Source organism: Mytilus edulis, chromosome 1 (assembly GCF_963676685.1).
Source record: "Mytilus edulis chromosome 1, xbMytEdul2.2, whole genome shotgun sequence".
Taxonomy (NCBI): Eukaryota; Metazoa; Mollusca; class Bivalvia; order Mytilida; family Mytilidae; genus Mytilus; species Mytilus edulis.
This window is the reverse complement of record NC_092344.1, coordinates 99,140,178-99,155,988: the sequence shown is the minus strand read 5'-3', so window position 1 is coordinate 99,155,988 and position 15,811 is coordinate 99,140,178. Positions and strand designations below refer to the sequence as shown.

At 29.9% G+C, this 15,811-nt stretch overlaps 1 protein-coding gene across 1 annotated transcript in view; it reads right to left on the bottom strand.

The window, feature by feature from the left end:
- Positions 1 to 15,811, bottom strand: part of LOC139497603 (leucine-rich repeats and immunoglobulin-like domains protein 3) — a 40,301-nt gene that overhangs the window by 16,067 nt on the left and 8,423 nt on the right. Inside the window, exons 3-9 of the mRNA XM_071285839.1 lie at positions 13,136 to 13,207; positions 12,545 to 12,616; positions 10,735 to 10,872; positions 7,151 to 7,294; positions 5,931 to 6,074; positions 4,133 to 4,204; positions 1,557 to 1,628 (exon numbers count right to left, since the gene is read on the bottom strand). Coding sequence (XP_071141940.1) covers positions 1,557 to 1,628; positions 4,133 to 4,204; positions 5,931 to 6,074; positions 7,151 to 7,294; positions 10,735 to 10,872; positions 12,545 to 12,616; positions 13,136 to 13,207 — 714 coding nt within the window. The remainder of the gene's footprint in view (positions 1 to 1,556; positions 1,629 to 4,132; positions 4,205 to 5,930; positions 6,075 to 7,150; positions 7,295 to 10,734; positions 10,873 to 12,544; positions 12,617 to 13,135; positions 13,208 to 15,811) is intronic.

Here is a 15,811-nt window from a genome sequence, read left to right as displayed (position 1 = left end):
ATGCTTTAGCAAAGAAATAAGGAAACTACATCATTTGATCCATACTGAATACTCAAGAGTTGTTAGGACTTCAAAAAGAACTGTTAGAATTTAATGACCACACAAATGGCTCAGAACATGCCATACAAAAATGTACAACAAAGAACTGAAGATATTAATTGCCAGAATTCATCAAGAAATGGAATCTAACTTCTAAATAAAGTTGTTAAAAGGGACATTACTCCTCTTACAAGTTACTCATATTGCCAGTGAGGAATAGGTGTTGGTATAATGACACATGATCTGACCCAAGAACATGTTTCATTTTTTTTCCTATTGAATTTCCCATTTTTCATTCAAAACAGACTATATTTCATGAATAAACAGCATAGATACAGATCAATTTGTGTATTGTAAAAGTAATGCACTCTTTCATTATGACAAGTTCTATTTTCACACCAATTCAAACACCTGGTACATTTTTATTGACAGCTGAATAAAAGAAAAAGCTCTTATCAAATGTTATTTCATAAGAAATCAATTCTGTTAACAATAGAATTATCAATTTAGCATTGAAATGGAAGTTATTCCTTCTTAAATTATTGAGTTTACTATTGAAATAAGTCAGCTGAAGTTGCTGTCATTAAAGTTAATTTCGTTGGCTGACATGTGTTTTAATCTGATATAACATCATACAAATCAGATCCCAGCTATTGACAGTTTCATAGCAATTTAAGTTTATGAAAGCATGAAACATTCTTATACACTTACATGTTGAAAAAGGAAGAAGGTTTTGATACATGTTACCATAAATACAGAAATTAATAAGCGCATTTATTGATGTAAATCCATGACCTTTGAAAAATTCAAAATCTACTTATTTCAATAGAAAAATGTTACAAAAATGGGAAAAAAAACCTGAAATTATGTGAGTTTTATTATTGCAAACCAGACACTGCCACAATTTGTGCATTTATAATATTGAAAAAATCTCAATAATTTCTGAATTTGCAGTATCATTAAATTTTTCAGATTTTTTTGTCTTCAAGGATGGGAACAAACCACTCGTCCAGAGAACTGATCCTAATAATAACTGGTATACATGTTTTTGTAGATGTCAGGTAAATTTCAATGAAACAGCAACCCAACATTAAAACAGTCCTATCCAGTCATGAGGAGATAATTATACAAACATTTATCTATGCAGCCCCACCATATGTATATCTTATTGCACATTAAGGTTTGAAATAATGATCAAAACACCTGTTAATTAAATATTTCCACCTGTCCTCTGCAAACATTATGCATTTCTATATTCATTTGAGTTTTTCTCTGATTAGATGTTCCATCCAAGTATCAGATAGTAGTTTCAGTCATGTGCAGCAATATTACACAAGCCAGAATATCCTAGGGTGGATGCTATCTAAACTACTTTTTTCTTTTTAAAAATATAATTATTTTTTACATAATTGGCCATAAAACTAAGCAATTTTAATTAACTAATGTAAGAAAGAAATGCAAATTGGTGGTAAAAATTATCTTTTATTTGTTTTGGCCGATAGCGATTGTGTACTTACAGTTTAACCAGCTTTGGGCAGTACTGCCAACTGTTAGCTTCAATTTTGGTTATCTTATTGTGATGGAGAGAGCTGAAATAAAAATACAAAGCTGGTCATGTTTTCTGAAATAAAAACTTCTTTCAAGCACTCAAAATTTTGAGAGAAACAATCACATCTTTTTCTAAAACAGAAACATTCCAAGCAACTTTCATACTGTCATCTGTTTCAATATTTTAGTACTTTTATCATCTGTCATGACCAACAAGGGTGTACTATTGAAACTTTACTTCATTTCTTTTTTTCTTTCAATCCAAAGTTGATTATCTAATTTTCAATAAATAATTTAAGTATTCCAATAATTTAGGTTTAATGGTAGTCTAGCAGAATACAGATGGTTTGAACGTGAAAGATGATTTCTTTCATTGCCTTTCAAAATATATGAAATGGTGCAAGTAATTTGATCATAAATAAAAATAGCATGATAAATTACAAAATATCTTCACACTTTCATAATCACATAAAAAGGAACAAAATTACATGAAGTTTTTTTTTTAAATTATGAATTTAGAAGTCAAAGTAGAAGTCATAAACATAAAATTTTAATGTTTGCCAAATCACCCGAGAAACTTAAATCTTGGTGTTCGTGATGACTAAAAAGGGAATGAATTAATTAACAAGTCCATTCTATAAAGGTTCTTTTGAAACAGGATGACCAAACACACACTTAATGTGACTGAAGCATGAGAAGGCAGCTTATCATTTTATTTTCAACGTCGTAAACAATTAACAACACAATCTTCGACAATACAAATCTTCCATACTACCAATCATACCACATCTTCTTTTTTTATACATTTATGTCGTAAGCAATATATTTCAATTGAAATTTCTAATCACCACAACCCAATTTATCAACTCTTTCTTTAGACCATGCATCTGCATATGGCTAGCGTATTATCATCAGCTTTCACTAGATCAACAGGTTAGTGAAGCATAAGATATTTCTCAACTATAGAAAGGAATGAAAAAAAAATCCTAGCTTGATTATTCAAAGCTTATTCATTCGAACTCTCTCATCCATGAAGTATATTCAGGTGACTGACAGATGAAATTTCATTGAAGAAGAATTAGTGATTTCTCCCATAAGAGTTAACAGACATATGTATAACACATCTTATAGGAAATTCAATTTACTTCTAGAATGTTATGGACAGGGTTCACTTCATTTGGGCAGTACAGTTAACCTTTAGACTGACCAAGTTCAACCATTTTTATAATGACCATTCAAGCTGTACAAGTTATTAGCATGAGAAAGTAAATTAACATGTGTGAATCTGGTAAAAGCAGAAAAAACATAGGATCATGACAAAATTTGCCTTTTTATAAATCAATTGATTGTTTGCCTGCTTAATCATTAATGTCTAGGGGGCAGTTATTTCATGCATATTCAAGACAACCTATTTTAAAATTAATATTGACAATCCAGTGGCAAATATTTAAAGCACATTTAGGACAAGCATCTAATAATTGGAACTGAATTACTCCAATTAACATAAATGTGCATTGGATTGAAATTCAGTATTCTGGTTAATCTTGCTCTTCATTCAGAATGGTTTTCAGTCAAAACTGGCAACTATTTACTGCTAAAAAGAAGTTAGGTGGGGCTTCAAAACTTACAATCAAATACATGAAGACAATATTCATTCCAAAGATTAATAAAAGAAATTTGCAAATTGTTGAATCCTTATACAATACAATGTTTTAAGTGAAAATAACACTATCCCTGGTAAAAATATCTAATCAAAATTCAATCATGCAAATATCAAAAGAAACATAGAAACATTTTCTTTTATTACGATTTCTTTTTTTAACTGTGATTAACTTTTTCCAATAAGAAGTAACATTTGACCTTTTGAAGATCGGTACAAAGCCAAGGATCATGATACTTAATATTCACTTTTAACAACATTCATTTTCTACCTTAGTCACCTACTGTGCCAAAAAATTGGTCCTGATTAGCATAACCTTGCTGTAACAGGGCTCCAATTTGTAAACAATAACAGACATGTGACTTTGCATAAGTGGGAAATTGAGATTTTGTCACATAAATGTTAGTTGGATTGCTCCTACTGGTTACATCTGGCACATTACAAAACAATATCCAACAGAGAGGACAATTAATCACTTATTCTATCATTAAAACAGGTTATAGATGCACAGTGATTTGACTGAATTATTCTTTACAATTTCACAAAACCTTATATGCCATTCAAATGTGAAAGATGTAAAGTTCCTAAGGGTTCTAGTTCAAAATGAAGTTATACATCTATAGTGCTACAACAAACACTGTCAAAAATTGGGATATGAAAGTTAACTAAAATTTCAGCATATATTTTCATAAAATTTCAGTACATTTATATCCTTTTTCTGTAGCGAGAACATGACCTCAGAATGAACTATAGCAGTTTGTTTTCTAGGGAAAAACTTACTTAGTTCATGTAAAATGATTCATCCATTTTCTGCTCTCTACAAATCCCTCCCTTTTTTGTATTTTTGTTTTGTTATCTATTCTATCTGAATATTGAGAAACTTACATTTCTTTAAGAGACTTCAAATCATACAGCCATTTACTGGAAACAGTGGTAATATTGTTGTGGTCCAGTTGTCTGTAAAGTAAAAATGATTTATAACAATTAATTCATTTAGTTATGAACAAAACAACAAAAATAAAGACGTGACCAATAATAAATCTTTTCTATAAAAGATGGACAGTCTTTGATGACATCATAAGTACCCATATTACATTATATGGAATCATTTGAACTTAAAATTATAATGATGTTGTCCCAAATATAAAACATTAAAAATGTTTATTCTGATTTCTTTATCTATCATCATTGTCTTATGAAAATGTTCTTTTGTTTTTGTTATTTCATATTAGAGTGAAATAACAAATTCATTTAAAGAAGAAGAAATTATCTAAATATTTACATAATATATATTAATACAACTATTTTTGCAGCACCTGCATAAGCAGTAATGAATTCCTATGAGAGACTGGTCAGGGATCGGAATGACTATACCTCCTGCTACATAACGATTCTAACTTCTGTAAGTGAGGTTTATTTTAGAAATCAAATGAGAGATTCGGATTGTAGCAGGGTGTATCTTACGTACACTAAGGATCATATGAAGGATAATTAGCAAAACAAATGGTTCACAAAGTAGCTGACTAGGATACCCTATACCTGAATACTGATAGAAACCAAAACTTCCCAACCTGCAAATCTACTTAAGTTGCTAATGACCGTTTCAAAAACAGAAGGTGAAGATATTATAACAAATGTTTAAGTGAGATTGATTACAATGAGAATTTTACAGCAGTTATCACTGATAAAAACTTCATTGTTTATCCATGTTTTCCTAACTTTTTGCGTCAGGGTTTAGAAAGTTTTTGTAATAAAGAAAATATTTGGTAAATATAATACTTCTCAATCACACGTTTCAATTTTTAGTAATAAATCATTTATTAAAACCAACATTGAAACAAACATTCAGATTTAGGATTTTTTCTGTATGATATTTCCAATATAATTTACATTTCAGGATATCTTGCACAGTGAACAAGGGATTAAGGACAAATTATACCTCAGATAATCATGACAAATGTTTCTTTCTTTCCAACTCCTGTTACACTATGTTACTACATCAAAAATATATGGTGCATTACTGCAATATGTATATATCTGCTTGGTTTGACAGAAGTAATATGATATTATGGTATCTTGCTTAATTCATGTACTTGGCCTACACCTTTATGATGGGACCGATTGAGGACCCCCTTACTAAAGACCTCCATCAGATTGTAAAAACACAGCCTCAGTAAGGTGTAAAAAATATTCTATCTGACACTATAATTAGCTTGAAACATTATCACAAGCATAAATATCAGATGGAAACCCAGCTACTAACAAAATATTCCCAATCTGTTTATCTTTAATTTTACAAATTTAAACAAGAAAATGTTCTGACCAGGTGTTTGCAGGCTGTCTTTATCATAGAACACACAGAGTTTCTAAGATATACCCACATATCTTTTATACATACTAGACAGCCTTAAAAGCAAAAGTTACTCTTCACTGAATTTGACAAGCAATAATGGCTGTTCCTGAATGAAATTTAAGAGGGGGGCATGAGTTGCCTTTTAATAGTCCCCAACAACCCATAATATAAATAACAAATTTGAGAAATGTCATCACCCATTATTAATTTGAGGGCCTCCCTTCCCCCCCACCACAATCAATTTGGAAACAGCCCTTACAACAAGTGACCAATCATTCTAAAAATAGAACATGTAGGAAGTAAAATAACATTTTTATTTGAGATACTTACAAGGTATTCAGTTCTTTTAATCCAAAGAAAGTAGCATCATTCATTGTTGATATCGTATTTTTTCTAAGTTTCAGTGTTTGTAGATGTATTAAATTCTTGAAAGACATTCCATCTAACCTTGACAGTCGGTTTTTGGTTATTTCCCTGGAATCAAACAGTTTTTATTATTATTTATTACATATACACTATTCATATTGGAATACTATGTCATTGAAGAGTTAAACAATAATGACAAATTCCAATACATTTTTTTAAGGGGGAAAAAAGACATAAATATTTCAGCAATGTGTAGAGAAAATGTGAAGATGAAATAATATTCAAATTAACAAAATTTCATATTGACATTTCTCATATTGTGTTTATTTCTTCTAAAGTGCCAAAAATATGTAAATGATTATCTCAGATTTCATCTCATAAATTTTAGAGACAAAATCAGTAGATACTAATGTTCCTCTCTTATTTTCCATAGAAAAAGACATTGTTAGCGTGGTCACAAAAAATAAATAGTTTTCTATTAAATACATTCTGATAGTGAAAAGTCTGCATTAATTACATAACGACTCAAAACAATGGTTGTTACATCATGATATTAATTAGTCTCAACTTTTCTAGGAAATGCATCATTGAAAAAATATACATTTACCATTATAACAAGGTAGTTTAAAACAATTATTTGCAAATAAAGTCTGACTGTAAAAGAGTGATGCATCACTATCAAGTATAAAGCAGAAATGGTGAAATTGACAGGATTTCCCACTGAAACACTTAACAACAATTTCCATTATATTTAATGTTCCCATAAACGTAGACAAAAGCCATTAATAACTGGGTGCTTATCACAATCCTGCAATATACATTTACCCCCTTAAAGTAGTCCTGCAGTAGACAATGTTTGGATCTGTCATCAAAATGGACAAATTAATTGTTATTTGTTTACTAAAAACTACCCAACATCTAGAAATTGATATACTTAAGTCAAGTTCTAAAAGATCATTGCTATATTTCAGTAACTGTTACAAGTCTGTAAGAAGCCATTAGCTTTAACCTTAAAAATATTTTTCTAAAAAGGTGAATGTACAAATTAACTATTCAATCTTTAATATGTCAATGTTTTTATCTTTAGTAATCTGACTATAACATTGTGTAATAACAATCTAAGTATAATTGAAATAATAAGAAGAAAATGGTAGGAAATACCAGATAAAACAGCCATCACTTACAGAGTTTTCAGCTGTGTTAATTTGTCAAACAATTTTTTTGGTATTCTGTCTATTCTGTTCTTGTTCATCTTTAGAACTTCTATAGATGTCAAGTTGTCAAGGCAACCAGATTCTAGAGTTTCTAATCTGTTATTGTTCAGGTTTCTGAAAATACAAATTTAATATAAAATAGATAGTTAAGGTAATAAATCTCTATACAACAAAGTAAACAACACTAAATGGTCAGTACACTGCCACAGCTGTTTTCAAATAATATAATGTATGTACAATTCATGCTATTCCTCAGTATAAATGTACAAATATTTTGGAGCCAAATCTTTAAAGTTTAGGACCAAATAAATTGTTGATCATACTTGTATTATACCATAATTTAAATTGACAATCAAACCTTAAACGTGTAAAAAGAGTATATATAATTGAATGAACTGCTTCAAAAATAAAACCCAATTTTTTCATACTTAATGTGTGCATATGTACATACATAGCCATGAGAATCATAGGGAACTGTTATTGTTGGGGAGACCAGTGTCTAAGAAAGACTTGGAACAATAATTATAATCTTATCAAAAACATACATGGGACCCAGCTTAATCTCAACTGTGAATAAGTGCAAGCACAGTGAAAATGCAAGCGAAATTCTAAATAGGCCTCTATAGGTAGTTATCTGATCCAGAAAATGCCTTGCATGAGTATTATGTCTGTTTAAATTTAATACCCCTCATATAAAATGTATCCTTTCTTTTCTGTTGTAGACTACAGAAAAAAAAACTTGCATCAACTGTCTGTATTTTGTCATCTAACTCTTTTTGTCAACTTTCTCCGGTATTTACGTTTGTATACTTTACAAATATTATATTTGACATCTGATTACTTAATATGGTGATTTGGTTGTAAGGAAATAGGACCTTAATAATGCATGACTTGCATTTCTCTACTTCATCAATGAGCATGGCCACTTAAAACTTACTTACATACAATTAGTTATAATATAAAAACAATGACTTGCACAATAAAGCAACTTCAGCAAAGACTTATACATTTAAACTAACAAGTCCCTAATCATATACAACTGCTGACAAATAATGATAGCTTTTACATATTGTCCTATTGACCTAGACACCTTTTAAATGCACATTGTATTGTTAAGAGATTTTAATTCTATTGAGAAAAAGATAATTCCTAAACTTCTATCACTGCACATCTAAATTTAAAGTTTTTTTTATACTTGTTTAACAAAAACTTGTAGTTGAACTTTTGCGATTAGAATCTTATATGTTCTGATAAGAATCTTGAACATTAAAATAATACATTTAAATTGTTAAATGTTCCCATTCTAACATAGCTTCCCCTGTTAACAAACAAAGGTCTGTTGATCATGCAAGTACAACTTGAGAAGATGGTTGGGGTATTGAAAACACATTCTGTAATGGCTTTCTGTCAGGTACTTAGCTAGCCTTGTGTCTAAACCCTGAAACTAATACTGCTATGTATATCTCCCATGCTTACTCAGGCAAATGAAAAATGTTTCTTCAAGTTGATAGGACGGATCAAATTTCTAAATCTGAGCTACAATTATAAATTTTTAGACCATGCACAGCTTCTATTCTTTCAATGATAGCATTAGGATTTAAAACAGAAATAAAATACAAATAAATTGTAGGTAGATTGAACATGACCAATAGTAACTAGAATACCAGGATTTACCTCTTAATAATGGACAGGTGTTCAACAGGTACATTGACCTCTTTTTCAATCCTACATACATAGATTTAAACACAGGTGTCAGGTTCAAATAAAACAATAAGTAATAAATTTAAATCTTAAAACTCAATTTCTGATTATATACTTCTTATGTCAAGACCAAACTTTTCTTCGATCTATAATTTTCATTCCAAACTTTTATTAAGAAGTCAACTCTCTAATTTCCAAAAATGTTACAAATACTCAATTCTTCTAATTTTAAATTCATAATTTAGACTTTATTGACATTTGTAAACCACATTGACAATAACAAACACTATATCTATAGCTTGTAATTGCTTAATGAGGTAAAAAATATTATGACATGTGTGCTACATGTGTATATACTCTCAAAGATGTCTCACTTCCTTTGAAGCACCATCTGTACATAGTTCTACTGCCCAAAATCTTATTTTTATTTTCCTGTTTCCAAAAACTTCTTTTACTTCAACCTAATGATTTCATTTGTTACCTTTCCAGAGCAAAATCATTATTCTCAAATCCAATGAAGTTAACTGGCTAGGTAATCAATATCATTATAAACATTTTTTAATATAAAGATATTTGACATGTATAGCACTTTAAAATAAAGTACAAGTCATTACTTTTCAAACCAAGGGATAAACAATGGCTAAAGTAATGGATTTGTAGGATAAAATTGATTGTGAGAGTCCTTTATTGAAACTTTTAACTACACAACTACGAACCTTTATATATGCTTTGTCCTAATTTGCATCATACAACACAAATTACAGATACCAACTCATAAATTTGTCTTCCAGACATTAAGGCTATATTTGACCAGCATCTAATTGATATTTATGACCAAAGAATGTGTAATAATTTGACAAATATAAATCTCTCCTGTCAATTTCCATTGTATATGTCCAATCTTTCACAGTTTTAAGTTCCACTTAACCATGGTAAAAATGGTAAACAACATTAATTTTATTCAAATGAATGGGTTCCCTATTGGATTGCAAGTTTTAGCATGGCTCCTTTCATTGCTAGCAGTTTAACAAGAAGGTGAATGGAATGTATTACTTTTACCAACTGATCTTTACCGATTTATTAGATAAATAAACAATATGGAACATGCAACTAGATTTTAACACAGACAAGAAAATCTCTGTAGCCTAAAAGTCTAGAGAGAAAATGCAGTATAACCTTTCAATTCCTATAATGTCATTGTTTTTAGCTGTTGGAACAAACTGAATGCTCTTGTCAATTTTTACAGACAATAAAAACCAAATGAAATCCACCCAAAAGGGCAGGCTCAAGGCTCCACGAGCCTGTTATAGTCTCCACAAACATATCATCTACTATCAAATTTATTATCTCACCCATCACTTTATAAACAATTTTTAACAAATTCCAAAATTACATAACACCTCTTATATTATTTGATAAACTGGTGTGGTTATTAAATTTGATGAAGTATTGGATAGTGCTGATAGACATGGCATGTGATTCAATGTGGTCTAATAATTCTGGGTTACATTTTTTTAATTTATGGACAAAACAATTCATTATGACATTAGTGTTAAGAAATGAGGGGGAAAAAAATAAAATTATGAATATCAATATTTTATACTGTATGGGACAAAATTGCTCATCAATGATCATTGAATAATTTTTCAATTTCAAGTAAAAAGTCAAGTGAAAATTGAAAAAAAATTGAATTCAAGTAAAAAAAAAAAAATTTGCTATTTACAGCACACATGTAAATATGACATTGAACTTGTCTTTTTAATGATATCAACCAATTTTTTTTTAATGACAGAATCAGCTAAGCAAAATTCTTTAGGCATCCAGAGCTGACAAATATTTCATAAATAACTTACATTTTGTGAATAACATTATTGACAGGAAATACACCAGGAGAAATATCAGTAATATAATTGTTGTTCATTTCTATTGCCTTTAACTGTGGCATTTGCAAGCAGAATTCCTGGGCAATAAATGTTATTCGATTATGATTCCTGAAAAAAGAATAAAACTATTAGTTTATTGGTGTTTCCTAATGTAAACTTCTGTTGGTTTAATGTTTTCTTAAACAAACAAATTCAATTTGTCCTTAGTTAAAACAAAATTCTTCGACCCTCTTATATCAGTTATCTACCTTCTTATATCAAAGATTCAAAATGTCATCTTTTCTAACATCTTCTATGCGGGATATGTCTAGTTCAAATCACAGCATTTTATCAATATAAAAATTTAATCAAAACTATACATGGTGGTAGTTTTCACAAGTTTGTTGAGATAAACCTAAACATATTTGATACTGTTATCTCGTATTTGTCACCTTTATTTCAATCATTTGATTGTCGATTATTTGAATCTTACAAACTATCAGCTTTGAATTACCTGTAGCAAATAAATTCTTTAACAATTATATAAAGTACAAGCCAACATGGAGAGATATTGTTGTGATGCATGTACATGCATTTAATCTATTAATATGGCGTTTCATTCATGAAGCGGAATGAAGGGTATTGAAAGGAAATGTAAACAAAAATTATTTCTTAAAAAGACCAAAGAAACTGTCCTAGTTGGAAATAAATTTTACCCATGCACATGCTAAAATGTGAAATAAATTTTTTAAAGTGATGTAATCATAAATTTCGATGGACAAAAATAATTCCAATAACCCCACACATTTGAAAACAAAATCATCTGAAACAAAGTCCAGCTTTGATATCCTCATACATCAAATGCAGCTCTGAAGACTATGATTAATAAATTATACAGAAAATACAAATTTGATAATTGTCATAAAAAAAGATTATTAATAGGAGAGCAATATTTAGTTTTCCGCAGGACATTTTTGGGTAGCTAAGTTCTCCCAAAATATCCTGACTACCGTTTGAGTAATTGCCTAATACTTGAAGGGGTATAGCGTGACCCTACCAATAGTATAACATATTAATCTTGTCACATTTTTTATTGGACCTGATCCATTTTGCAGGTAGAGTTGCGATAAAGCAGATCTTTGTAGATAAATCTACCCTTATAACGCTTGCATAGGTTGGAGAGGTCATCAATATTCAAACATCGTCCATGAAACAGTGACAACAAAAGATTTGTTGAAATTTACAAGACACTTCAAACTGTGTCAAGTTTCTTCTATAAAAAATTTAAATATCTCCTAAAAATTATGACAATCTTTCGATTAGGTTTTATTGGACATGCAAAATAAAATGTTTTAAAGAAAGTTTTTATTAAAAATGAATTTAGATTTATTACTTGGCTGCAGTTCATTGAAAAATAACATGTTATGATTAATACATCAAAGAATTTTTTAATATCCATGTTGAAATGAATCGATGTTAAAGAAACTTTCATCACCATATAAATATGACTGATTTTGAAATAAGTTTATAATTCATACAAATCAACATATAATCTAGGATTTTTCTTCTTGAAATAGATCAAAACACAGTGTTCAAAGTAATGATAGAACCCAAACCAATTAGTGCTATATTAAGGAATCAGTCTCATAGAACTTACTCCCTATGTTGACAGACTGAATGCATTTTCAGTGATTTTTTTCAAAGAATGAAAACATATTATACTGAGAGAAATAAAGTTTTGAAGCAAGTTTCTGCTCATGGCCGGCCACTTTTACTGACTGAATGAAATAAGAGTACTTACGCTTCTATGGATAAGAGAGACGGCAATGCTATCAACTTTGGAAACTCTGTCAATTTATTGTGGTTTAATTTTCTGAAGATAAAAATGATTAATATATTATATATCTAGAATATCAAGAACAGTGCTAAAATATCAAAACATTTGCAGACAAGATTGTTGTAAGTCCATGTTCATGACAAAGAAAACCATTAAAAATTGAAATAGAAGGTACAAAATGACATTTTAAGCTGACAACTTTCTTAAAAGTATCATATAAATGTCCAGTCACTGGTGTGATTGAAATTACAAAGTGAGGACATATGGACATACATAAATGTAAATAGTAAAACGTCTACTTACTGATGTTCCTCACACCAGGCTGGCATTTGCATTCTTTCTTGCAAACTGAGTCTCTGTTTTGCCACGATCCCCCCTCCAACCCCCTTTATTGGTGTTTAAATAGCTGATTTTGACTTGAAGTATGTAACATTTGTTTTTCCTGATAATTTGCAGTGATATTCACCTTCAAAGCAACCATCATTCTACTTTGGTTAATCTAAAGACATTAATCCTATATGGATGAGTATGGTATATATATATATATATACTTACAACTGTTGTAGACCAGAAAGATGTTCCAGGACCGAACCATTTAGAAATTTAATTTCATTGTTACTGACATCCCTGAAATAGACAAAAAAGTTCATTCTCAGAATTTATCCATGAAATTGTTTAGATTGCACCAATCATTTGTCTGTGTTCATTAACAGCCCTTTTTGTTGATCCTGGGATATTTTTTCTTTATCGTTATTTCTAAAATATATAATTACAAAGTACTCTTTCTAATACTATTCTTATAATATACTGTCAAAATACATTATTGACAATTGCTACTGATATTTGATTAATGAGGAAGACTAATGCTTGGTACATTCTAGTAATACAGCTTATACTAAAGGTACAGGAACACTCATCATCCAACAAAAGAATACCCCAACTCAAACAAAGTAATGGCAACCTCTTTGCAATTATAGCCATACCGATTATAACTAAGTTTTTCTAAGTATAATAAGCCAGGCATGATTTTGTGTATTTGGTTGTGGGATATTCAATTGTGAACCTAGTTTGTGACCTTGAGAGAACAGCACCCCAATCATTTGCCCAATACATCCCGTGTTTGATGGTTACATCGACCATACCACAAATCTTTTATATACTTCAAGATAGAGTTCTAACAAATCAGAAAAGACCACATTACTCATCACTACTAAGCTGCTGGCCAAATGTGAATTCATAGTGCCGGTCTCATTGGTGTCTAAGCATAACAGGGAATTGGCTGATTTTTTTTTTTGCATGACATGTGAAAGTCAAATAATTTAGCGTGAAAATTGGAAACGAAACACGGCGGGACATGGGATATTACATGTGCAATTATGGCAGCTAGAAGTAGGATACAGGAATTTGACATCAGTGACAAATAAAAATTGAACAAATGAATGGATAAAACAACTATTGGGTATACGCAAAAGGTGATCACAATATAGCTCCCACGTATACCATTATGAATTTGTCATATATTTTTTCTCAAGAACCTTAATTTCAGCTTAAAAGTGTTTCTCTGTCAGGGGTTCGATTTAATTCTACTCCATCTTGTAAAGTATTCTTTATAGTTTCTCTACAAAGTGTTAAAATATACTTCTATACATCTAATTAAAGGAAACTGATACACTTTGTAAAGGATACTCAATTTGTATTTTATTTTCTTTAATGTTTCCAACAGTATTGGGTTAATTCATTTCTGCATTTGAATGGGATCTTATTTCCAATAAAAAATGTACTGAATCACAAATCATGACTTTTTAAACTAAATTAACATAAATAGACATTGTCATGAAAACTCGCCACTAAAAATGGTCGCATCAAAGAATTCAATCTGCTTCTTTTTAAAAACTTGATCCCAAATAAACAATCAAGCCCTATCAAATTAATCGTAAATCTTCTACAAAAATTTATCCTGACAAATGCAAACCCTACAATTTGGAACTGATCAAGTATTCATGTACATTTGGCCATAACTAAAATCAAACAATATAAAAACAACTTCAAAAGTCATTTCATCATAAATCGTGTTTAACTATCACCTACGTCAATTTGATCTCTTGCAGATGCTGTCTGGGAACAGTGATGTCCCCTTTATATAAGATACACGTAATTCTCTAATTCTCGACTGTACCCTATAAGTTAATACATTTTTCGTACTTGTAATGACTTTTTTGTTACTTTTGGCTACACAGACTTGTAATTTAATAAAGGTCGTAACAATGAATGAAACAAAACTTTAAGATTTTATATGTAACTATAGACGTAAAAACCCACCTTCCACTAAACAAAATCAGTGACCGTGAGATAATACTGTAACAAATAACTATTTGTAACCAGTTCAAAAAAATAACTCAAAAGTTGCATTTAAAATGAATTCTATTTTAAACCAGGGTTTTCCTACACTATTCTTTTTCTATTATTCTACTGTATAAATTATGTTTGTTAAGAAACAAAGATTTAAAACTGTCAGCCATGTCTTCAATAAAATATATGAAAATATATTACAAATCTCAGAACCAAAGTATCTAGCTTTACCTTCACCCTGAAAATAACTTTTGTTATTACATTGTAATTTCTTTTATCCAATCAAATTACCATTTCCCACATTTTTTCCCTAATACTATCTTGAAAGGCACATATTGGTCAAATTTAGTCAAATACCTATCTGGTGGAAATTACACATTTTATTACAATTTGATTTCAATAAGTTGTCATAACAATGAAATTCATTCATAACATCTTCAAAGGAACCTCTCTAGAAATGAAAAGAAAAAAGTGAATTTTTAAATAAGGTTATTTTTCCATCATGAGTTTGTGATATCTTTGGTCACACTTTAGGAGACATACTGGCTACACAAGTTACTTTCAGATTATCATTATGAAGTAATTTATTTCTGTAAACTTGTACATGTACGATGTAGCAAAAGAGTTTAGAATAAATAATAAGCCATACATGTATATATACAATAACAGTTATCTAATTCACATTGAACATTTAAATTAAATGGGAAAATATAACAATACAAAATCTGCAATCGCTTAAACCAGGCAATTGTAGATCTGTTCAATTGTCAAAACTGAGCAATTGTTCACATTACATTTCTCTCGTAAGCTGAGGTGGATATTATCTTCATTAAAGTAATTATGTTCTACCTCAGATGATTTTATACCATTGGATCTTACCCT